Source organism: Ciconia boyciana, chromosome 5 (genome assembly GCF_034638445.1).
Source record: "Ciconia boyciana chromosome 5, ASM3463844v1, whole genome shotgun sequence".
Lineage (NCBI taxonomy): Eukaryota > Metazoa > Chordata > Aves > Ciconiiformes > Ciconiidae > Ciconia > Ciconia boyciana.
In genome coordinates, this window is record NC_132938.1 from 82,339,118 (window position 1) to 82,364,747 (window position 25,630).

General features: G+C 45.2%; 1 protein-coding gene across 8 annotated transcripts in view; it reads right to left on the reverse strand.

Annotated features, from left to right (window-relative positions):
* ALPK1 (alpha kinase 1) overlaps positions 1-25,630 on the reverse strand; it is a 63,125-nt gene continuing 37,495 nt past the window's right edge. For 5 of the 8 annotated variants that reach the window (XM_072862958.1, XM_072862961.1, XM_072862957.1 and 2 more), the window contains exons 5-15: positions 21,684-21,882; positions 19,620-19,679; positions 17,867-17,953; positions 17,074-17,150; positions 15,391-15,486; positions 14,761-14,865; positions 12,274-14,329; positions 11,333-11,486; positions 10,094-10,256; positions 7,321-7,507; positions 2,693-6,712 (exon numbers count right to left, since the gene is read on the reverse strand). In XM_072862958.1, coding sequence (XP_072719059.1) covers positions 6,516-6,712; positions 7,321-7,507; positions 10,094-10,256; positions 11,333-11,486; positions 12,274-14,329; positions 14,761-14,865; positions 15,391-15,486; positions 17,074-17,150; positions 17,867-17,953; positions 19,620-19,679; positions 21,684-21,882 — 3,381 coding nt within the window. In that variant the 3' untranslated portion in view covers positions 2,693-6,515. Of the gene's footprint in view, positions 1,629-2,692; positions 6,713-7,320; positions 7,508-8,048; positions 8,359-10,093; positions 10,257-11,332; positions 11,487-12,273; positions 14,330-14,760; positions 14,866-15,390; positions 15,487-17,073; positions 17,151-17,866; positions 17,954-19,619; positions 19,680-21,683; positions 21,883-25,630 lie in introns of those variants that run through there. The other 3 variants (XM_072862963.1, XM_072862962.1, XM_072862964.1) reach the window with 3 other exon arrangements.

A 25,630-nucleotide genomic window follows, 5' to 3' on the forward strand; every position in this document is an offset into this window, starting at 1 on the left:
AGCTGATGGCATATTTACCTTCATGAGTTTTTAAAAAAGTTAATTACTGCTTGGAGCAAGTTGGTATGGCTGTCCTGAGCTGTCTTTTATTAGTAGTCGCCTTCATTAATTTCCCTCGCTGGATTTGCTGCTAATAGCCGCTTGGGCCTGGGCAGCACAAAGCAGCATCTGTGCCATTGAGCAGAAAAGCGGGAGTCAGGCAAAGGGGGGTATCGGGGGGGGGCGACGCCGTTTGCAAATCAACCTCTATTAACGTGATGGCCTGCTCGGAGGGGACGGCAGCCCCGGTAGCCGGCACGGCAGTTTGGGCTTCACTTGGCTGTTAGCGAGGGAGGAACGGTACCCGCAGCCAGCTGGGGCTACCCTGCCCTTGATGGGGAGGGAACGGGGTGCTGGCCCTGCCTCTACGGGACCTGTGCCCCCGCCTCGCTGCTGCGGGCGCCCCGGTCCCGCGGCACGCGCTGCTCCGAGCGGAGGCGTGAAGCGGGATCTAGCAATAACCGTATTATTAATAACCCAGTGTCCTTTGATGAAAGATAGGCTCCGTCTTAAAAACAGCTTGGCAGAGACGTTTTCCGATTAAAGAACGGGATTAAGCTCTATTCGGAGGGTCGCCGTGGGCAGGCTGGGGGGGCCAGAGGAACCACGGGCTCAGGCGAGCCGGGGCAGCGGGCGGCTGCGGAGGCCGGCAGCCCCATCTGCTCCCGCTCAGCGGAGGGACACGGGAGATGATTTCATGCAAGTGGAAAAAAGGAGGGTGGCGTGTGCCGTTCCCGGGAGAGGGGCGAGAGCAGCACGCCGCTGCCGCCGGGCCGTCCCCAGGCTGCGGGCTTCCCTGCAGGGCTGGGGAAGGCACCCGGGTGCCGGTGCAGGGACTTCCCTGCAAGGCAGCAAGTGACGGTGGCGGTTATCGGTCAATATTTTGCTGCGAATATCCCCGTTCTGGGTATTTCAAGGGAGCGGCGGTTACAACAGTACGTCACACCACCTGTAAGCGCTTTTCCCAAGGCGCACCCAACGCCTAGAGATGCAGCTGTGCGTGCTTGCTTTCCCTGCCCTGGGAGCTCCCCCAGCGTCGGCGGGGTCCCCCCGTGGCTCTGCCGGCGGGGGAGCAGGGTGGGCTGGGAAAATGCCCGTGCTGGGTGCCAGTCCCGTGCCTGGAAGAGCAATCCCACCCCTGCTACCAAGCCACACAGCGGGAAGGAGATCGCCGAGGAGGCTGGCGCTGCTGCGTTCAGCGTTAGCGCCGAATTTTGCCACGCAGAAGAGATTTGGCGGCGCAGGCTGCCTTTCTGAGCTTGCTGACGTGAAGCTTTCCCCTCAGTACCCATGAATAGCTCTTTCTGGTAAAGGATGGATGCCTAAATCCAGCAGCTGGGCTCTCGGGGCAGCTGATGCCGGGTTTATGGCAGCGGGGACGTGCTGCCTTGCTGCTTCACAGCTGGAGGGGTCACCCCGTGCCCGCTCTCCGCTGGCCTTAATGGCTGAGGATGCTGCTGATTCGGAGAGAGAGGGATGGAGGCAAGCCTGGCTCAGCCTTCTATGTCGGAATAACGGAGGGTCTCCCTTCTACACGGCACCTTTTGTAAGAGAAGTTCCCCAAATTGGTTCGTAGTGATGCCAGGTATCTGCGAAAGAGCGAGAAAAATCATTCTGCCTGTGGTTAATAGGCTTTGGTTGCATCAACTTGTTCCCTCTCGGTATCAAATTTACTAACTTTTATGCATGGGTACATGACATGCTGGCTTTCACCCGGATACCTGCGGAAAGGTACGTGGGAAAAACCTCTTTAACCAAATATCTTCCCTGAAGGGCAGGAAAGCGTGTCAGCACCTTGTCAGGAGCGGGACGTTTTTGTGCCCGACTTACTGCAGCCCTTCCACCGTAAACTCACGTCCTTGAGTTGGCTGCTTTAGCTGAGAGGAGGAAAAGTTTCTGCAGACTTTATGTCCCTACAGTTAACGGCAATATTTCACTGTACCAGCACAACACAGTTTCGCTCATTCTGTAGAGACCGCAGGGTGACTGGCTCTTAATGCTCATGCTGAGCTCTTATGTTGGACTTTGGAGTGTGTTAGAACTAATCAAGCCCAAAAAGCACTCTTGGTAGCAAGTTACTTAATATAAACCAGTGAATTTCTACCAAAAAAAAAAAAAAGTATTCCCTAAGTCTTGCTTTGTTCAAATGACTTTCTTCTGAAACCAGAGGAAATCGCAGAACGGCAATTTTTTTTTTGGTCAGTAGCTCTAAGATGAAACTTCCAGCCAAAATATTATATGCTCCATCATCAGTCTGAGCCAACTATTTACTTCCCCCAATAATCACCTCTTGATACCACAAATATGAACCAATTATTTAAGTTCTGTGTGTTTCGGGCCACGTATGTGTCTAAATTCTTCAGGCGATGAGGTTATAGAGCACATTAATCCAGGATTTCCCGTATCCAAGCCCTGGATGAAGACAGAGTGCCTGCATTTGTGAAGGACTGATACCTCTGAATTTGTGCCCAAGCCTGTGAAGAGTAAGAAGCTACGGGGTTAAATATGATGATATTGGTTTTAACAGGGAACTGGACAAGCTGATACTTGATACTTTAAACTGTGAGTAGCCATAACTTAGGCTGAGATGGTAAAATGTACGCTACAAACCACCAAAAGAAATCAGCTGCTAAATGCGAATATGAGGAAGAAATCAAAATATTAAAATTTCCCGCAGGTCGATTTATTCAGGAGCATATCTAAATACAGGTTTTTTTTCCCTTTCTTTGAACAGGAGGCCTAAGCTGGAGAAGGCATTACTTTTCAGGGGTCTCGGAGCTGCATGTGCTATTACAGCAGACGTTGCGGGGCCAGCTGTTGGCAGCGCATTAGGACACTTTGTTCTGCAGAGATTGTCCGGGAGGTTTTGTTTTGCTTTTAATTGTCTCTATAGAGAAGGGAAAGCCTCTGCAGAGAGGCTTTAACACAGCATCTCTGCTGCCTATTAATTCCCGAGATCTTGCTAACTAGCTTTGTTTCCTCTTTAGAGCTCGGCGCTCTCTTTTGCCGGAGCACGAAGCTATGTATGCACGGCGATTGTCGCTTGGTTAAAGCCAGCGTTTCCCTACCGCTGCAGACAAGGCCGTCCTTTATTGGCTGCAGAACAAGATAACGGACTTAATCTTCCCAGTAACACGTGAGTTTTCATGTATCACTTTAATCTGCGAAACACTGGGGCCGAGTGTACCGTCACATGCCGATTTTACTTTTCTATGAGCGAGTGACTCCCCGGCTCAATGATGGATTGTTTGCTGGCTTTTAACAACAGTCAAGATGGTGAATGCCCCGGGGTGATAGACAGTGTGCAATAGGAACGGCAGCAAATCTGATGGCCCAGTTCAAGTTCACCTGACAAAGCTGAAGCAGTCTGCAAGCAGCATTCGAGAAAGGATTATTCACACTAGCATTATATTTTTGAATGCATTTTTCTTCCTGCGCAGCTGCCCAGCTCCCCAACACTGAAGGTTTATGCACCATAATAAAGAGATTTAATTTTTTTTTCTTCTCTTGCTTCTCCCTCTTTACACCTAGTTCTAATCGGCCAGTGCAGTGATAGGGTATCTTTCCAAACAACTCGGCACAAACATCACCTAGAAAACAATAGCATTGCTAAAAAGCGGGAACAAAAGCCTAAAAATCTCTGCTGGCTGCAGAAACAAAAGCGGATGGTTTTGTTACGGCTAACTCTCTGTCGGGGACCCATCTTTTTGTGGAAGTTTGATGCTGTGTTCCCTTTCTCATCAGGAAAATCTCCCCAAAGAAACGATCCCAGCTTTTGAGCTCGGGGGCAGTGGGACGTCAGGGCTGTGGAGGAGAAGAGGAGAATTTGAAATGAAGGCAGCTTTTCGCTGCTGACGGAGCGGGAAAGCTACCTACCATTTTTCAAGTTAAAAACCCCGTAACACACGTGGGAGTGCACATGCATATGCGTGCGCACACACATATTCTGGAGGTGCTGGCATAGTCTTGGAAGAGGAAAATCTCGGTCTCATGATAGTTTATTTTGGCTGGAGAGGCAGCAACGAACGTTAGCTCCAGTCCTGTGCGTTATTCCAGCCGTATGTGGCACTGTTAAGGGGGATATGTGTAGCTGTTGCTTGAATTTCCCCAGAAGTAGCGTTTCTGCCTGCCGGTTAGGCTAGTAACACCAGGAAAGACGTGCTGGAAGAATATAAGATCACTTTCCTTCTCCTGTGGAATAGAAAATCAGCTGCAACCTGTAGATGCAAAGATACGCCCTCTGCTTTTAATCAAAATCTGCAATGTAGCCCTGACAGAGGCTGAAACAAGCATCCTCCTGTAAGCCCGTGCAGGTTAATCACCCATCGGAAATGAAGGCTGAAGCCCACTCATCCTAGCCAGGTAGCTCATTAAAAGCCTGTCCGCAGCAGATACAAAATGGACAGCTGAATTTTTTAGGACAAAATCCATTAGTCAGCTTATTTGATTTGAAATTGCTTCTTTCATCACAGTCTGAATTTGGGCAATATTGCCAATATTTTTTTTTATTTCAACCAGACACTCCAGTCGGCTTAATTCAGCATTGAAGGGGTGCAGCATTTTGTGTGAGGAGCTCCCATCCCCTCTTTTTTATGTCTGTTTTCTCTACAGCGTATGTATATGTTATCTGACTATGCCAGCAGGTTTGACTCTTTTCAGCTAACCAGCCTGTGCGGGAAAAAAAATAAGATTTCAGCTGTTCAGCTAGAATTCACAAAGTTGGGAGGGCATTGCTTTCCTCTGTGTGCTTCTGAAATTTACTGTGACAGAGTAACTCTATCTTGGAGGTAGGTGAGTGGTTATCGGTACGTGAATTGCCGTAGGTGTCGAAGGAGGTCATGTGAATGAATTGCAAGCTTTAGTTTAAAAAAAACCCCAACAAAACAACAAAAAAGCCCCCACAAAAGATTGTTTCATAAAAAGTAAAAGGCTGCAGCTGCCTCTAACCCAGGCAGGCACTACTGAAGCATGTGGCCAGCATACATGCCACGGGCTGTTCAGTCCCGGTGTTAAAAATCAGGGGCTCTCCGAGTACGCTCGATACAACCGCAAACAATAACAAAAATACCGCTAAAATGTTGGAGTTAAAGGACTAAGTTGCAGCTGGTTGCATGTGTGATAGTACAGCGTGTTCCCAGCACAGGCAGAGTTGTCAAGAAAACCCCCCATCGTGTAGGTACAAATTTAGTCTTTGGCTGTACAAGGGGAGCGGGGTGGGGGGATCAGGGTCTCGGTGTGGGCTGTTGGTAGGGTCAGTGTGCAAATATATCACTTAAATATTATTCGACATCTGTTGTACTTTCTGAAACATATTTTCTGGGATGTGCCAGAAAAGCAGCCGGTTGGAAGCTCTGCAGGCTGTGCCTCCACCAGCACTGAGGCACGATGCATCGTCCTTGCTACTGGCAGCAAATTGCAAGTCTCCTTCTGTCTGCTTCCGTCGGGGACTCGGCTGGGAAAGGCACCGCTCCTTCCTCAGCACCTTCCACCGCACAGCTCTGTGAGGCTGGATGACGGAGGCTCAAAGGGAGGGGTGCTTTGCCTGCCTAGCTGGAACCAAAAGTGGCATTGAGGCTGCTTAGTCTGTGCTTATTAGATGCTGGACTCCCCCCAGGACTGCTCCTTCGTACAAGCGGCTACGCTCACGTCCAGTGAGATTATTTGTGGGAATTAGTTATAGAATTGGTCACCAAACTGGTGGTGCTCACAGTTTCATTACAGGCAGAAGCGATGTGCCCTCCTTAAGTGAGAACTGTTCTTCTCTCGGGAAAGTCTTCGGAGAGTTTGTTAAATCTAGCAGTCCTAAATTATTCACGTAAAGCATCTCTTGGTTCAAGAAAACAATTTTTTCCTTGCAGAGCAGCAGACTTTTCTTGTCTGTTACAGCTAAAACCGTATTTCCACCTGTTTAGATGTTGTGTGGCCACATATGCACATATACGTACACACCTCTGAAAGAAACTTTGTTATTTTTGAAGCACACCAAAACATTACCATGTGTTCCCTGAAGCTTTTATGCGAGTTTCTGAAAATTTTACAGATGGTTGAAATACAACTCTCTGCTTCTGTCTCACTCCATCTCATATTCCATGTCCAAAGAGCAGATGGTGCCTATTGCCCTTACTGGGTCTGAATGGATTAGAAGTTTATACAGCCTTGTAGTACACCTCTAGGTGAATCTGGGAGGCTGTTTTCTTACTCTTCTTATGTTCTTCTGTTAATTCTTACAGATGGCTATAACAACATGAGGTTCAGATGGTACACAGGACGGTAACACGGTATTACCAGCCTGGATGCAAAGACCAGAACTTGCCAAACTCCCGCAGGTAATGACCGACCCGACTCACATGGGTATGGTCTCAGTGGCTCTGTTCTCACAAAGACATGTTAAGACACAATATGCTCGTAAAGGGGTGTGTAGGATAAAATACTGTCCAGCCTATGGGCCATTCTTTGTGTGACTGTCTTGTGCGAGTCTACATTGGCAGTTCTACTGAGGGTCTTGTTAAAGAAAGGCAGCGACAGATTTCATTGCACTCCACGTGTTGATTATTAAAGAAGTAATAAATTCCTTTCTTCCCGAAGTTGGAGCGTGAAACATCTTTGCTATTAAGAGAATGAATCTGGGGGTCCGTGAGGTAGATGAGGCCTTTCCCGTTACCTGTCACCCAACCTGTGGAAGAAAGGATGCATCTCGGTATCGAACATCACAGCCTTTGTATTATCCTGCTTGGCACAGCCCACGCTCTGCTAATGTCACTTCGGTGATTCCCAGTTTGCACCTAGGGTTCTGCTTTTGCTGACATAAGAGGTACATAATGAATATTTAATCAATGACTATCCCAAAGACACCCGCGCGCTAAAGGTTGAGTCTGAAAGGTTTTATCCTCAGCTCCTAACCAAAGAGCTCAGTTCTCCATTAGCTGAACAGGGGACCTGTTTTTAGGCTTGCCAATTTTAGGAAGGAAGAAGCATGACAAAACCTGCTGCCTCTCTTGGAGGGTCTCCTGTAGATGGTTCCACAAGACACATCCTTGCAGACTGGCTCTAGCCTAACTGGATGCAGACCACTCCATGGCATGAAGCTGTGGCACGCTTGGGAGCACGCGGCTCACGTGCTCGCGCTGTGATGCAGTGGAGAACAAGAGCACTGCTCAAGGCAAAAACATACCTGCGCATACCTCCCTCACTTTATGTCGCTTAGAGACAGTACGTCCTTTATAAAGCATATGCTGCAACACGAGAGGACACGCAAGAAAAGAAGTTCACTGTAATACAAACCTTGCAGATCGACAACAACATCTGTTCCATTGGAGAACTCATAGGAGAAATGGCCGTAGGCCAGACCGTACTCTGTGGCTTTGTACTCATTCTTTACTACCTTCGTGTTATTGGACAGCTTCACAAACTCCCCAAGGATGTAGGGCTCCACGCTCACACATCCTTTTATAGTTCTGTCTTCCAGTATCTGAAAAGAGAGGTTAATGACAGTCATGCAAGCAGAGATGTGAAAACAAGGATGCTAAAGCTCCTCTAACGGAAGTCTTGTTTTCTCCTCCTAGAACCTTCCATCATAAGATGGATGGAAAGAGTCTTCATGTTAACCCACTGCTGATTCAAAACACAGGTTGTTTAGATGAGGAGCTCACACTTAACTAGAACAAAGGGTGGTACAAGATCCAACACAAAGGCAGCCTGACAGGGCAAACTCTGTGAGTAACAAATTCTAGAAATACCTAGTTTGTCCAGCAAATAGGAAATTTCTTTCAGGAGACTATGTCTAAAGAATAAGCTAGAAAGCTGACAAGATTTGGGTAAACCTGCACCTGGTCCTTCTTCAGTGTGTAAATAACCACTAGGAGGGTTTTGAGTTTTTTTTCAGTCATTTCTGTGTTCAGAGACTTGTAAGTACTGATGCCAGACTCTCATTAGGCCTTATTAGCGAGTGGCATAGAGCCAGACCTAGTGCCAGAATGGCTAACAGAAACAGTAATATGCATAGCGTGCTATCTTATACCTACTCATAACGAAACAGTGAGTCCAGCGCTGTACTGTGGAGGGTAGCTCTCCATATTTGAAACACAAGCCAAAGGGAAAGTTAAGCATAAGAATAAAGAAAAGATCCTTTACTTTCCCGCTGGGGGCTGGATGTCAGCTTTAACCTCTGTGCCAGGTCACCCAGATGCAGCTCCTGCCTCTAACGATCAGGCTGGGTGCTGGCACAGCAGGGCCATTTGTCTCGTGGCTTTGCGTGCTGTCCTCACAACCATTGTGCAGAAGACAGAGGACAGAAGCAAGAGCTGTCCTGGCTGCAGTTACCTGAAACACATAAGGCCAGTATGTTCCATGCGTTAAGACCTGAGAGCACGTCTAACGCAGCCTCCTCAAACTCCACGTGTTCAGAACTGAGTGGGCAAACAAGCATCTCCCACGATCAGAAGTGGTTGTTGCTTTGGTTGAGCTGGGTATTTTAGCAGCTGGTTTTTGTTGTTTCAAGAGACTGACCCCAAAGTGCTTTTTCTTGCAACTTTTAGCTTCAAGCTCCTCGTTTTTTCAAGCCGCTCGAGAGAGAGTAATTCTCGTGACTTTGCTGCCTCTTCCTCCCAGGCTCTCTCGGATAACTCCACATTCCAGCCAGCCCTCAGCCACTTGGTTCTTGTGGCTCTCAGCAGCCCATCTCTGAGGCTGGACCACTGGGATGGAGGGACAGAAATGCTCCTCAGTGAGAGGCGGCCGATGGATCCGTGGCCTCGCTGAAGCTCATGGCCCTGCCAATTCCACCAGCCTTTCTTCAGGCGTCCACGTACCCTCCGCCGCAGGGAAGGCAAGTGGCATTTCCTTCTCATGACTATGGCCCACATAGGTGGAGAGATACTGGTTGCACCATCAAGGACAAGCAGAAAAGGAGCAGGCTGTAGGGCATTGGATCAGCGGTGAGGTTGTGTCAACAAGTTAATTGAACTGTGGTTTAAAGGTGTCCTATTCTATGCTAAGGGGCTGTTAGTGAGGAAAAGAGCTTTTTGTGATAGCCATTTGAAGGATGACTGAGCTGCCAGGGTGATATGGCCATGAAAAATGCAGGTCTCACTAAGGGTAAGGATTCCTATTGCTTCTGCAAAAGGTGTGGCGGGGTCTCAGGGGAACACTGTACAGTTCTGATCATCAATATTTAAGAATTGTGAATTCAAAGTAGAACAGGCTCAGGGCTTCACAGATGAACAGGGGAAGAAAGACCTGTATCTTGAGGTGACACTAAAATGAGCGTGGCTTCCCTAGCCTAGAGAAGAGGCTATGAGGGGATGTTATTGCTGCTCCTTCCTTAAATCTAGGCCTCAAAGAAGTTGCAAGAAAGACCATAAATATAAATTGACTAATTTTAGGTTAGAAAATAGCAGAATTTTTCCAGACATCAAGAGAGCAGCTCGAGAACAATTTCTTATTGGAAGCAATGAAGGTTAAAACACAGAACACAACACAGCTGCTTTTAAGATAGGGCTTAATGAGCATAAAAAGGGATTATGCAGTGTTGTTGCCTGTGATATCATGGCACTGGACCTGATGAGTCACAAGGAGGTCCTTTCCAGTCCTGTGTTCCTGAAATTCAGCAGCATGCAGAAAAGGCCTCAAAGTTGTCCTGCAGCAAATCAACCTGTCTGTAAGAACCTCACTGGCTGGGTTCTTGTGAGGTTTGGACATTTTTGTGGTGCTCAAAATGGGTCCCTTTGCTGTTCAGGTTTCATAACTACCCCTGAAAATAGATGTTCATACACTGTTAGATGATACAAAAGGCTGGGTAACTCCTGGCTTTCATTTACAAGCAAGTTTCTGACTTCTAACAGGACATGGCATCTTTTCTGCCAGTTCACCCAGGAACTTGTAGCTCTGCAGGTAGGTGTCTTCTGTCCTGAAATGAGCAAATGCAGCTACCAGGTAAGATCACATGAATGACAGCATGTCATCTAGAGCTGCTTAACAGCTAGTATTTTAAAACCAAAACTGACTTAAGACACTCTTCCCATCAATTCCTTTGTACTGCTTACAAGACAGTTCTTACCAGGAGTACTGCAGATGGGATATAAAAGATTTGGGTAGGGACCTTTTGCTCATACAGCCTTTTGTTGAATTCCGTCACGTAGTACTGGGCAGTCATTTGCCGTTCCACGTCACTGAAATGATGAAGTAGTCCTTTTTCTTCTTTATATTCTTTCCCAACATACCTAAACAAAAAGAGGAGTGTTTGGCGTAGCCAGATTTGCAGCAGACTGCACTTGGGAAGCCCTACTTGTGATACAGAAACATCACTACAAAGCAGAGCTTGGCTGTTCAGAAGCAAAGCCAGCTGTTGGTGATGCATTTAAAATGGCAGTGATTAAAGTTGTGCCTTTTTTCTTTTATAGCTCTTACAGGCATAAAATGCTGTACTGATCAATCAAATCCTAGGATGGGGGTTTCATGACACCGGAGTGTTTGAAGTCAACTCTTCTTGACTCTGAAGGGAGACCTGACTCAGAGGTACTTAAAATACTGTTATTAACCCATAATAATTCATAAGCTACTTTAATAACAATCGAAAATCTGCAATTAGCAGTTAGCAGAGCTCTCCCCCTGCAGAGGCCTTTATGAATCAAATAGGTGATTTTAATCCTTTAATGCTTTCAGAGCAGATGCATCCATTGCATAAACCTGCTGCTAAAATTAAAGCAACTGAAGCACCTTTCTGCCTATAGGTATTGTGAGAGAGAGAGAGATATACTTCTGTATTTTGCTAATTCTCTAATGCAAAGCTACAAGTCAAATAAAAAGGACATTGAAGCTCCCATGAGATTATCCCAGCACCGGCAAAGGTGAAGACAGGCCTTAAGAGCTGTCATGAGCAAATGAACACTAACATGGCTGTTAGAAGACAACAGTGAAGTAGCTTTTTCTTCCCAGAAATTAAAAAGTAGAGAGTTACATGGAGTGGTGGGAAAGATTGCCAAAATGCCCAAGAGATTTGGGAAAGCCATAAAACATTCTTGCTACAAAAAATCAGTCAAAATCTAACTAAATGTAAACTAGGTTGAAACACACTAAAGAAACAATCTTCTCCCACTGTGACTATGATTTCTGTAGTTGCCCACGTAAAAACTTGTACTGTCTTCTGAAAATAACTTGATAAAAGCTACTGTCTAACAAGGCACTGGACTAGCTGAATCATAGTTGTAAGACTAATCTTACCAGACAGTTTTCATTCGTATTTACACAGAAGTAGCATTCATAAACATTTTGTTTCAGAAATTGGTTTGGTCAATACCTTCCCAGGCTTTCTTCTTGGTGCAGGAAGTGTACCCAAAATGCACTTCTCTGTTTGCCTTCCTTTGCCACGTTCAGGTAGTCCCCAATGAATACAGCCGTTTCTTGGCCTGTCCAGAGGCCTGATTTCTTTGAGTATTTTAAAAGAAGAGCAGCTACAAAAAGAAAACACCACGAGTAGAATGGACAATTCCACAGGACTGCTCTAAGCCTGTGCTGAGGGAGGAAATAACCAGCACCCAGGAGAGAAGATATCCAGGCTCCTCTGAAAGCAAAGTACGGGGATATAAAATATATGCTAAGAGGTATCTAGGTGCAGAGTTGGATATTTTACATTAAGGACAAAAAATTGCGAAACAGGCTTGAGACGTGCAAGATGGGATGAGCCCTAAGTGGGTTTTACTTAATGAGCTCAATGAGGCAGCCTATAGTGGTGTTGCTCCTAGCTTCTGTATTTCTTACTATATTGATCAAGTGGCTGCCTATTAAGGTATAGCTGTTATTTATGATTAACTTAATAATCATTATCTTAAATACACAGTTTGCAGGGATGAAATGTGGAATCTAAATGGGCGACAAAACCAGAGACTCAAGTAATGGGGTAGAAAGGGCTTGAGGAACTGTCACAGGGCATTCAAGCAGCCTAAGTTACCTCTTGCGTGAAGGGATTGAAGCAGGAGGGATTGAGTGGGCATGGAGATGGAGCCCATTTCCATGAAGCTGTGACTGATGTGCAAATGGGTAAGAAGGAATAGGAGAAAATGGTTCAAGGGACTGTTCTTCCATTGCTGAAATTGTTATACAAAACCTCATAAAACAACAAAAAATTAAGTCCTAATAAATTATGACTAAGATGTTCTGTTAAAAAGCCTGAGACAAGACTGTTCCCTGTGGGAGTACCTGTTGCTGTGTGAAAATGCCCATTGGTGTGTGGAAACTTACAGTATGCTTTACGAAGCTGTTTAGACTTAAAAATTCCAGTAGGCATCAGTCTCTGGACAAGCCAATTATGTTCTACCCCTGCCAGAAGCTGCATGTAATCGTCGTCCCTCAGAAACCGAGCGTCAAGGATTTCTTCCTTCATTCTCCCAGGCATGAAGGTAGAACCACTTCCCTTTGGGTTCAGAAATGGACCTTCAGGGGAACTCTTGGGCATCTGTGCTGATTTGTACCATGAACTCAGAGATGAACTGGATGGTCTCTTGCTGCTCACCATGTCTTGAGACTTTTCTTCGTCTTCTTCAGTAGTGGCACAGTCAAAGTGGTCAGTTATGGAGAACTTTCCCCCCGAGGGCAAAGCTGTTGGTGCACTGGGAGTTGATTGATGCTCTGGAACAGACGCTGTAGGATAATTGTTTACTAAGTCTCCGATACTGATGAAATCAAATTCAGTGTCATCTATTGTTTCTCCTTGGGCATCAACTTCAGGCACTTTGAGAGATCCGTTTCCCACCGTGGCAGACTTCCTCAGCGAGTCACGCACAGAGGAGTCGCTGGCCGTTTTCGGCTCGATGCTCGCTGATAGTACAGAAGCAGCCCCATTTGTGGGGGGACGTGCCTCAAACAAGGGATCCTCTGTGCTATCTGCAGTTTCTCCTTCTGGGTGGACCCACACAAAGTGGCTGCGGGGGCAGGACGTGTGGGTGCCACCACCCTCCCTACTGCTGTCCTTGGTCCTGCAGCCCAGCTCCGCCCGGGAGGAGGACTTCTCCTTCTCCTTCTCCTCCTCCTCCTCCTCTGGCCTGGTAGGAACAGAGAAAGGGGTGGAAAGGGAAGGAACCGCAGCGTTCACCTCCCCTGCTTTCTTTTCTGAAGACCTCTTTCCACGGTGTCTTCCCTCCTGCAGCTCTTCTCCACAACGAGACACCTTCTCCACCAGCCTCCCAGCTAGGGGTGTACCTGCCTCTAAGGAAGGCTGAGGAGATGCCCAACTGCTATGCAGAGGCTCCGGAGGAGATGGAGGCCAGGCTCTGGGAGGCAATGAGCGCAAGTATGCAGCTTGACCATTTTCATCAGATTCTGTTGTGCAACACCGCTCCTCCGCTGAGCCCTTTTCCTGCTGCTGCCCTTTCCTGGGAGACTCTTTGCTGCTATTATGGTTTAGTTCCTCCCAGCTGGAAGAGTAACTTGATTTTGACAGCTTGCACCAAGAGCTCTCCGAAGTAGTGGTTTGACTCCTGTTTTGCCATCCGCTGAAAACACCGTTTTCATCATTTATTTCTATTTCTAATGGCTCAATCTCTTCGTTGAAGGAAATTTTCATCACATCAGAGCTGATGTATTTATTTCTTTGGCCACTGAGTCCCTCTGAGCTACTTCCTGCTGTTGGCGAATTCAGCATTTTCACAGCGCCTTTCCTCTGGTACACTATTTCTTCAGTAGTACACACAGTGCCTGTGTTTTTGGTTTCTGTTCTTAAGGCTGTGATACAAGCTCCCACTTGGGTTTCTCCTGGTGCATTTTTATGAATCTTGCAAGTATTTTCAAACACTTCACACACTGACTGATGATGCTGAGAATGCATAGCAAGGATTTTCTCAAAGCTGACTTCCCGTTGCAGGATAGGTTTTTCCACTGTGCCTTTATAACTGTCCGGAACGTAAGACCTGGCATCAGAATTAGGGAAGCTTTCCACTTGCAGGCGCTTCTTCACGGATGTGATCAGAGACATGATCTCTTTGGCAAGCATTCCTTTCTCTTCGTCTTCTGTAAACGAAGTGCTGTATGAATGCAGTTTTCCCATGGCTTCTCTACATAGTTGACTCACCTCACGGAGTTTCTCACTCTCCCCATAGAGCCATCGATGCACGGTTGTGAGGCAGAAAGCCGCTTTAATAAAACTATGGAGCTCCTGCTTGCTGGTGATGGGACTCTTATCATTCTTGGTGAGGAGGCCAATCTCAAAGGATTCCTTGGCTTCAGACAAGTAGAACTTTCTCTTTTCCGGGGGACAGTCCTTGGAGTGACTATAGGACAGCAAACACACGCCACGGATGTTCTGGGAGGGGATGAAAGAGGAATGAAGGAATTAAAAACCTGGACCTCTGTCAGAGATCAATAAAGGGAGGAAAAAATATGTTTCTTTCCCTCATACAATTTGAGGCAAACTTCGGCTCTAACTGCCTGCTGCTGTGTTTCCTGGAGGAAATAATCTTGCTCTTTTTCCTTTGAAATATAGCTGTAGTTACAGGAGAAGCAGCATTCCCAGATGGGCCTGAAAGCCCATCCTCACTCCGTGGACAGATACTGCTTTCCGCCCATCTGCTTAGCTTCTGATTGGCATTCAGAGCAACATATAGCATCATACCCACAACACAGACACAATGCCCTGTATGATGCAGTGCTTGAAAGCCAGATTAGAGCCAAATTTAATAGCCTGGACTCTTCTCTTATACAAATAACACTTTCAGAATGAAGACTAATACTTACCACGGCTGTGAGGACAAACAGCGGGGTGTACTGGCTGTAGGCTGCTGCTAGTTTGCAGGCCTCAGCAGCTGATAATAAGCGATGATTGAACTCTTGGAGAAGGCTCTAGTGAAACGAAAAAAACAAGAGGGAAAACCTAATTTCAAAGGCTTTCTTTTCAAAGAGATGGGTCTAAGCAACCCTGGTAAGCAACCCTGTTAAACTGAAGCAAGGCAGCTTGGGATTTGTTTCTTGTCTGCTCTAGGTTCCCTGAGCTCTCTGAGACCTTTGAGTCTTGATAGAGCAGGACATCATATCTTAAACAACAACAGCCACATCTTTTTCTGCAGGGGCCTTTTTGCTCAGGTTTTCCATCAATATGTCACTTTTAGACCCTATAAATATTCTATATATTACACAGCCACAGACATACACACTCTGTAAATACTCTTAAAGTTTTCTTTTTCCTGAAGCAAGGCATTCTCCCATCTAGGTGCTAATGAACTTTTTCACCAGGAGCAATGGAAGTTTCTTCAGCCCTCTCAGCACAGGAGAGGAACTGGAGGAAGAACAAAGTGTGGGTGAATTTGGGACAACAACATACAGTCCATCTGAAGAGTCTACACACACAAATACCAAACCAAGCCTTACCAGGTCAATCTCAGCATTGGTTTTAAAACGTACATAATCCTTCTCATTCATGGAAGCAAAGATGTCTGCCATAATACCCAAGGAAGTAGCAATTCCCTGAAAGAGAAATGGAAAACTATCATAGTGTTTTTCCCCTTGTATTTTGAATTTTACTGCTCACAATAAAGTAGGTTCTGTGTAGAACACACCAGAAAAAACCCAAAACAAACAAACAAGATCCAAAGAGAAGCACTGCTAAGAAATTCAGAGATGTCATCTTGGTAGGGTTTTATTAATTTCAACTTGCAGAAAGCGTAGCCTTGTGGACACGTATGAGTTTCCAGAAGTGGCAGCTATCCCTATTACCACTAGCTCTAGGTTTCAGCTTAAACAGCATTGCGTTTTCCTTAGCACTGCATTTTCCCAAGGTGCTGTTTGTGACAAGGAAAGTGAAGTCTCGCGATATCACCAAAAGTTGCACTAAGCCCTTAGGTAATCATATCTGAAAAAAGACTCAATCTGTTTCACCGTTGCTTTTCAGAAAAGACCACAGAAAGCCAAAAATTATGTTTAAGAACTGGCCAGTTGATCCCAGTCTTTCTGAAAAAGACAGGGTGAAGATGTCTAGGAAGATAATAGAAGTAATAAATGCTCATCGTGTATAGCCTAAGAAAACAAGCATATTTTTTAACACACTTCCCTAGCTTATTGCACTGTTTAAAAAACAAATAAACAGAGTTGGACAAAAGTCAAGAGTTCTTGGTGTTGATATAATTGGAGGGTTTTTTTGGTAATTTGTAATTGGTTCTACAGAACCAATTAAAAAATAAGACATGAACATGTAACTTATAGATCTATGAACTTGTTAATTGTCTCTCTCTCTGGAAGATTTGATCTATACGTGGTAGCTAAGGGTCTGCCCAGCTAAATAGTTAAGAATGCTAGGAAGTATCCGTATGCTTTCTGCAAAAGTCACTACACATCTTTGTTCCCATAGAAATGTTCTGAGCTTGAGGTCAAGCTTTAAGGTATGGCAGAGGAGAGGTGACGAGGTCTGGTTTTGTGGTATATCGTATGCTGGGGTACAATTACAAAACTTCTTTAAGCATCACCCTAGGACTTGCAAGGCTTAGGTTCACATTCCTGTTTAGCTACGGACACATGGTGTGACTGTTGCTTCATCTACAGTGGGAAGATTAGTGTGGCCAAGCCTCATAAAGGTGTTAAAGGCAGATATGGTAGCTGTTGCAAGGTGTTCAGATACTGCAGTGCCGGGGAACATCCATCACCCACAACAGATAGTGTAGTGCAGCCCAGCAAATAGACATGTTTGGTTACTAGGAAAAAAAAATTAGCCTTAGTCCTAGTAAGTAAATAAAATCTATGGCTGCATTCTGAGATTAGCCTGTCCTTGTCAGAGGCACCTGTGACATCCTAGGTGGTGGTTCACTTCAGGTGATCCTGGTTAATGAAAACTATTACTTTCATTCCCCTGCAGGAGAAAAGGTGTCCGTAAGTCTGTGTATGCATGCGGAAACAATGTGCAATACAGACTTCGGCTGGAATATTCGTCCTGCATGTTAACCTTGTCTGAGGTGTGTAATTGAAATGTTATTGCTAAAAGACTTATCTGAAGTAAACAAAAGCTAATCTGGAATGATTATTAGATTGGCAAGGATATCCAGAGTGAAAAGGAAATTGTACCTTTTTATCTGGTTGAGGAAGTTTGAAATATCCCACAACTGAAGCCCAAATCAACTCTGCTGCCTCATACCACATCCCTGAAATAAATCAGAAAAAGAGTCACTAAGCAGATTACTGCTACAGATGGCTTTCAGTAGTTTATTTTACACCTCCTTGAGTCAGGAGCCCTCAAAACAGTATCAAACCATACCATGGCATTTTTTGCTTTGGTGACACTGAAGATTTATTAGTTTCCTTTAGCTTTTGGCTGTGCATAAACATACATTTTATGCTCATAAAAGACTTCAGCTCAACAGTCATGGAAGATGAAAGGTCATGTCAAAAGCATAAAATTAAGGCTGTTGGCCACAAGTACCAAGCCTTGAATACAGAAGCCCATCATGCTGAAAACTAGGGATTTTCTTGTCTTGAGAGAGGAAATTGCTGTGATGTACCTGTGATAAACTACCGCATGCCTCTGGGAACAGCGAATTTGGGAAAAAGCATTAGCAAACATGGAGTGGCACAACACAAAAAGGGAACAACATTTCAGAATGCTCCTTGACTTCTGGTAAGATTAGTAATACAATGATAATTTCTCAAATGCATTTGCTTGCTACGTGGCTCTAGGTCCTTGCTCCAAACAGATGGGTGTACAACTCATCTTCCGTGGCTGTGTTATGGGCATCAGGCAGGTGTCCTACACAAGCTAAAACTCTGACATATGCCAAAGGTACCATTTCAAAGCTTGACTGCAAAAAAGAAAAAAAACAGGCGAAAACCTTGAGCAGACGTTTATAGAAAAAAGCCTTACCAAGCTTTTGCAGAATCTGTCCTCTGATTTGTAAGCAGACTGACTGAACAAGAGTCCTATCGCTTTCCTTAGCGTATCGCCAGGTACCTGCAGAAAGAGTGGAAAAGCTCAGTAGAGAATGAAAAATGTTGCTGTCATTTTAAGCCTCTGAGGGTAACCTAAATCCCAGTAAATTGCCAGGACTCTCCCCACTGAATTCAGCTGGATTGAGTCAGGACTTACAGTCAGATAGATGACAAAGTGACAGTGCGTTAAGGAATACAAGTAGACAGCTATATAGGTATGTAGCTTGAGTGACAGCTATATAGAGCATAAAAACAATCTAAAAAGTGAAAGGTACTTCTCTTCTGGGAAGTAACAAAAAGTCATTGTATATAAACAATGTACAGAGTTCCACTAAAAACCAGTCAAAAGGATTAATGTGGCATATCTTTGTTGTCACCGGTATACACAGCAGAACAAAATACTTTTAACCATTGGCAAAACATATTTTCTTTTCAGATATCAGTATGTCACGAAGATTAAAACAAAAGTTTTCTTGTTAACACAGTATGATTAGTTGCACAAAGTCTTTCATTATCAAATCTATACTGGATTTCGGAATAGAATATGAAATAAAATCACTAAGCTTTCCTAAGCATTGTGAACATTCCACTGCAATTCTCAGCACGAAGTATCTGTTCAACAACACATCTTCAATGTTAAACAAACAAGTATTATCATTGAATATTATGAAACTAATCTTAAAAGAAAAGCATAATCCCAAGAGAGACGAAATGCAGTGTTTTGCATAGCCAGTTCTACTTTAACAGTGATAGGTGGTATTTTGTTTAAAGCCCTCTTGCATGAAGACCCTTCTTTTATGAGAATCTCAGGTTCACCTGAAAAACAAACCAACAAAACCCAGAACAGGCTTCTTAAATTTTCTAAGTTTCATGGTTGTAGAGAAACCTGAATGTATTCACTAAATAAACCCTGAAGGCTAAAAAAATGGAGAACAGACATAAAACCCTAAAATATATTGTCTCAAAACCATAACTAAATAATAATTATGGATGTCTGTCAAAATTAATGAATTCTTACCATTAGAAATACTACACATCCCTTCAGATCTGAAACAAGCCACACGACCAGCAGTATAGTCGTTTGACAGACAGGAAAGAAAAAAAAAAGTAATTTCTACAAACACCATCATGCATTAAGGAATGGTCCCATTTGTACAGTTTTGCACGTCTACCCAGCAATAGAAAAAATTGCTGTAAGAACCAGGACTCACTCTCTTTCCTTCTTAACCCGAAAAGATACTAAATAATTGCACTGCAGTCTGCTACAGGTCTAGAATAAAGTATTCATTTAGCTCGTAGATCAGTGTGGATTTGGAGGATAAGCATTACTCTAATAATCTGGATTTTTCAGGGGAAGGGAGTTGTCTTAGTTTTCTAGATCAGCCAATTGCTTGAAATTGGTCCACATTTTAAAATTCTCTGGGCAGAGAAATGAGTAGGAAGGCTGTCAATCCAGAATATTTTCCCACCCAAGTGAAGATATACAAGGATGAATTATGGAAATTCCAAAACAAAGTTGCAGTTTCCACGTTTTAGCAAAGAATGGTGAAGAAAAGAGAAATGTGATGTAAGGAGTCATTGCTAGAGGTCCGATTGGACGTATCTGAAGCTTATGTGACTGTTAAAATTAGTATCAAAAATCTCACCAAAATAGCAACTACGAAACTGGAAAAGAAATATATACGCACCTGTTGCTCCATTGTCATTAATAAGGCTGCTTAGGATATATTCAGCTTTTAAAAGTTTACCTGATTTAAAAAAAAAAAAGATAGAAAATGAATATAAAAATGTATAATGCAGCATGAAGTGAACAAAAATATTCATCAGTGAAAGCCCCTGCAAATTGTACTCTTCTTCCCAGCACTGTCAGTGTGTTCACACTTAGACTAAGCTTTCCAGTTAAGTATGCACTGCAGATGCTACCTCATGCTCAGGAATCTCTTTGACACAGGCTATTTCACATGTACAACAAATATTGCCAAAAACGCTGATGAGGCAACTGTTTCTAGCCAGACACTTGCTTCAGAAAATCTCATTGAGAAGCTGTATGATATTTAACCTGATACATCCTGATATCACCTGCACATAGATTTGCTGCTGTCAATAGTCATAAATGTACATGCACTACGTTCTATAATATGTGGTTGCACGGTAAGACGAAATTATGTATGTATCTGTTTTACTTAACACACTATACATTCCTGGAATAGTGCTTAATCTTAAAATGTGAGAAAGTCTTCCTCGAGTCAAGCTCTGGTATTTCCGTTGAATTTCTGTGCACGCTGTCTACGTTCTACAGTGCGGCTTCAGTAAACCGACCGCAAGGAGAAAACAACAGATACCTCTCCTTTACGGCGGAGGCTAAGGCTGAGTGTTGGTTTTAGAGTAAACCCAAGCCCTGCGGCATAGGCAGGTGGCTCCAGGCACTCATTTCTCGCTCTGCTCCTTCCCATGCCTTGGGCTGCTGCAGGGGAGGTGGCAACAAGACTGGGGCCACCTGAGCTGCTGGCCACCCCACCGGTTGGGATTCCCTGCTCTTTTTTCTCTTGCAGAAGAAAGTTGCCTAGCCTGCTTCCTTCAGCAACAGAGTTGCCGGTTTCTGTCCCAAGGAAACATGGGTTTTGGAAACCCATTTTGGTCTCACTGGGGAGCTCACCAGGAGGGGAAGCTCTGCAGATGCACCTCAAAGCCATCTGACTTGACGTCCCACCTCAGAAAGCATAGCTGCAGGCTATGCTGCCTCCCTGTCACTCTCTACCTAGCTTTTAAGAACCATCTTAAGCACAGAATATATATCCAAAAAATATAGAGAAAGGATGCAGCATGCAACACAAGGTGGGGATTCTGCCTTTCAGCCCCCTGTCATATGGCTCAGAGGTTTTGTCGCATGGCCGGAGTCACCTGTGGCAGGCTTGATGGGCTGCAGGAGAAGCCTTAAGGTCTAATTTGATGAGCTTGATTCATGTTGAATTGTTGCTTTTTGTCTCAGCTGTCCAGCTGAATTCAAGAAGGATGCTCCAGCCAGTGAAGCAGTGTGTTGGCTGAACTAGCCCATCAATTGGAGTGTGCCAGTACCCAGACACCGCGGCAATGGGAGCATGAGAAGGCCCCAGCCACAAATACAAATGGCTATGCAGGGAACATATAGTTCTCTTTTCTGCAAATAAAATATTCCTCGGTTGGGTTTTTCAGAGCAGGTTTGTATGGCTTTGTTTTCTTCTGCCCAGTGGGACAGTGGGAAGATACATTAAAAATCCTTCAGGTGTTGCCCACGTTATAGGAATGATAGAATGTGGGTTTTTTTTTAAATCAGTTTATCCTCGAGGGGTTGTAAGCTGCATTGTTTGCATAGTCAAGTGGTCCCACTGAAAAAAAAAGAGGAGCTGGGACAATGCAGAGAAAATGCCGGGATTCTAATTTACTTCTTAAAGGCCCTTGGTCAGAAGTATAGCAATTCAGATATCCCTGTTTGAAACCAGCAGGGAAGATTTGTTAAGGAACAAAAGCTCCAATTAGTATTTTCCACACCCTTTCACAATTTTCTCTCCTGCTTTTGGCTCTGAAACTCTTTATACCAGCCCCTTTGTGCTAGTGAGAGGAGCTGGGAGGGCTCAAGGGGGCTGGGAGTGGGCTGTGCGTTTGAAAAGATGGCACCGGGGCCATAAGCATGTCATCCTCAGCAAGGGACAAAGTGTCTTCTTCAAAGTCAAGTAGTTCCTAATTGGGCTTGAGCTGAGAAAACAAAGCGGTACCTGTGTTGACGGAGAGGCGAGCCTGGCGGATGAGCACCTGAGGACCGATCGGCGTGGTGGGCTGCAGCCTGTGCAGACCCTTGGCGATCTGAAGAAGTTTGCTGGAGGCATCAATCCAATACAGGAACCGGTCAATCAGGAACACAATAGCAGTTGCCGTTACGCAGTCCTTGACCATGATGGAGGCTTTCAAATAAACCTGAAAAGAACACCAATGCCACGGGGCAGCCTTGGAGAAACTCACCTCACAAAGGCCCAGTGAACTGTCTACAGAAAATATTCAGCTTTAGTAACCCTCTGCCTAACGGTGCTGCCTACGTACCATTTTAGAACACATGGGATATCCTTAGTTATTTGCTGTAAGGTGGCTACACAGTTTTACAGCAAGTGAAGTACTGAACATTACACGAAGCAAATATTCACTAGCAATTAAAAGGCTGTCTCAAAATTTCTACTCATCTTATAATCTTTACATTCCTAGGCATTTATATAATGGAGAAAGTCTTTGTGGCGGTGATCAGATAGGATTTATTATAACCTATAATTATGACTATTCCTGATCATATTTTCATTTTTAAAATAGGAAGGTTCCAGCTGTTTATTTTGTTTGAGCCGTAGATATCATTCCTGATTTTTTTTTGGTCTTTCTAATTGTTGTTTAGTATTTGGAACCGCATAATTTGGTGGTCTGTTAATGAATTTAAATCATGCCCAACAGATTACTAGCCCTAATAACAATTAGTTTAAAAGGGGGACATGAGTCTGGAAAGACTGGAAATGGTCACTGTAGCCATTGTCCCAGATGGAGCTCAAGCCGTTCACTCCTCTGTACACCACAAATAAGCAAACAGGCCAGGATTCCCATGTTTTTCCCCTGCAGGTCATCTTCAATGACTACTAAGTCTGTATGAACTCTCTCGGATTCCCACAGCGGTTGAGCCATCACACCAACATGAGGAATCAGCTGGAGCTCCTGAGACAGCATGCTGTTAAGAGGACAGGAGGCCAGCAAAGACAGCCATGAGGAGGCACACAGCCTCATCGCGGTTGCAGAAGTCCGCATGGACCTGCGGGTATCTACCAAAAACCGACCCCTTCCCATGGTGAAGTTCCACACGCTGACATCCAGGCGATTCCCTTTTTACAGGTTTGTCACACAGGATGGGGAGGATGGCATCCAGTCGTTGTTTCACTGGAACATCTGCCTGAAATACAGCCATTGGCTGTAAGGAAAGACCCATCTCTTCAGCTACGGAGCCTCGTGCGTGCCCTGACCTGTCTGGTCTTCATGGCCACCAGCCATTCAGCAGCCTCACGCTGCCTACAGCTTCCTGCTGCCCAGCCTGGCTCGAACACCTGGGAGCTGGCAATGGTTGAGTACTGCTTTGCAGTGTGGTCAATCACAAGAGGAAAGAAAAAATAGAAAGCACCTTAAACCATACAAAGCCTCGTCAGAAAAAGGATGCATTTCTCATCTCATTCACGTCAGTGAGTAACTCCACTCACGACAGCGTAAAAGCAACACAGGGGAAGGAGGATCAGGCCCCACAGCACCATCAGAGGATGAGAGACTGCCAAGAAAACTGTCCAAATCCCCACTAAAACATCAAGTTTGGCAGCTATATCCCACTTTTGTCTTAGCACCAGCCTCCTTCCCTTGCCTTCCTCGTGTAAACGCACAGGCGGAGCCAGAGAGACAGCAATGTCCATGAGCTGCTTTAGACACCGCTCAGGCTTCTTGGACTCCTCCCCAGCCTCATTTCTGTTCTCTTTGCTTTTAGCTCAGAGCCCCACAATCTGACAACAAGACTCCTTCTTGATTTTGAGCAGCATAACCACCGTCTGAGGTGTGCAGGAGAAAGCCCGCATCAAACCGTTTGGAGAAGAGCCTACAGTATACGGCACGAAGGCCAGCTTGCAGCGCCGATCTGTTGCAAGCATTTGCTAGCTTGTTTGCACTTCAGGGAGGCGGATTTGTACAAATTTCCTTCTTTTTCCTGAGCCTGAGTTGGATTTTCTAAGAGGATGGCACTTGAAAAGGATTCCTGGAGCCGGGCACGCACAACTCCGCTTGTGCCGGCCAACAATGGAGGAATCCCCCTCTCCAGGCACCTGTAAACTGACACTGCAAACCAGCCATTCGAAATGCTCATCAACAGGCCATATATTTAAGCACAGAGCATCGCCTAATCTATTTTTTTTCCTCCCCTTCTTCCTTTAATAGATCGGAGCACAAAAGCCTGAGAGAGGGTGACCTACCAAACAAAAGGGCCTTTGAGTTCCTAGGAAAAGTAGACTTGGAGGAGGATGGAAGGAATCCAAGTGGCCCTATTATTTCCACTTGCACTAATTAGACATTTTTCTGTCAGCTATTGAGCACTGCTGAGAGGCCAAACTCACTGAATTAATTTCTAAAGTGTTTACAGAAGTTTGCATCTGTTTGTGTCTCTTCAGGAGGAAAATAAGCACTTCAATAGCATTGTGGAAAATCTAAACGAAGCATCCTATTCTGAAGGGCTTGGCAGTCTTGCAGCTGCATAATTTAACTCTCTGCTCAATGCCGAAACCTCTTGTGTCCCTCTCCAAACCCAAATGGACACAAAATGTAGAAAAGTCAAGCCAGGGAGAGAAACTCGGCTTTTTTTTTTTAAAAGGCAGGGCTGCATGCTGTGTGGCACACAGAAACACGGTTCGATGTCAGTCTTTGCAATTACGTCCCCCCTGTTCCAAGCAGTACACTGAGAAATTAATACCCGCTCCTTTCATTCCCTGCCAACTCGTGTGGCTGGAAAATTCCTCAGCACCTACAGCTAATGCACCGGCGTGCTGGGCACGCACCCAAACCGCGCACAAAGACCCTCCCCGCGCCACTCTGAAATGAAACAGGGGAGCGGCTCCCTGTCACCCAGCCCAGACCCAGGGAAACCCTATTGACTTCCAAGATGTCACAGCCTACCCCAACACAATCAGAAACTCAGCGCCGCTCGCCGCAACCGGACACTTTGTTCTGCATAGCGGGCTAGCGCCCTAAACAGATTTACTCACTTTCTTTATCGCTTTAAAGCCGATATAGGCGCATCTACAGAGAGAGAGAGAGAGAGAGAGAGAGAAGGAGCGAGGTACGTGCGCACTTTGTTTTCACATCTGTGTCCATGATGTGAAATGCATATGTCTAATTGAGTTTATGACACAAAGGGAACCTCGCGGCTGGGAAGTGGAATCAGGTGGTGAGAGAATTAAATTTGCAACCAGATTTCTATACATGGACCATGGGGGAAAATGCAAAACAGCCTTTAGTGAAGGGTTTTTTTCCTTAATGGCAATGAGTGGGAGGGTGTGCTGTTTGCATGGTTTCCTGCATTAGTGGGTTAGCTCCTCCTCACGCCGGGGCTGAAGTTTGGGTCCCAGCTTTGGGTTCAAAGCCACGACGCCTCCTTTGCATTGACAATGGGGGCCGCTCCCAAGAGAGGGGAGAAGCTCAGAACCGGGGCCATCTGGCACTAGGACTGGCAGGAAAGCGTCAAAGGGAAATTATTGGTGCATAGTAAATGAGGACGAGGAGGAGGGGAAGAAAATAGGGGAAAATCTTTATGTGGCAGCTGATGTAAGAGGAATTACAAGCCCAAATAAATGAAATATTGATTTAATCCACTCTCTCTGCCCTCTTTATAAAGTGAGGATCCCGGAGGCAAACCCCCCGCCCCGCCTGCGGGCTCAGGAGGGTCCCCTTTGGAAAAACGCCTCTGCAAGCGGCGAGGTTAGAAAGCAGGGGCAGGAATCATTTCACTTTCAGAGCGTCCCCGCCGTTTTGCAGACACTCTGGATTTCTGTGTTTGCTTATATGCATTAGTCTCAGACTGCTTCAGTCTTTGTTTCATCTGTAACTGCAGTTGAGGTTTAAAATCTTAAAAAAAAAAACCCAAAAAACAAAACCAAGAGCAGTCAAC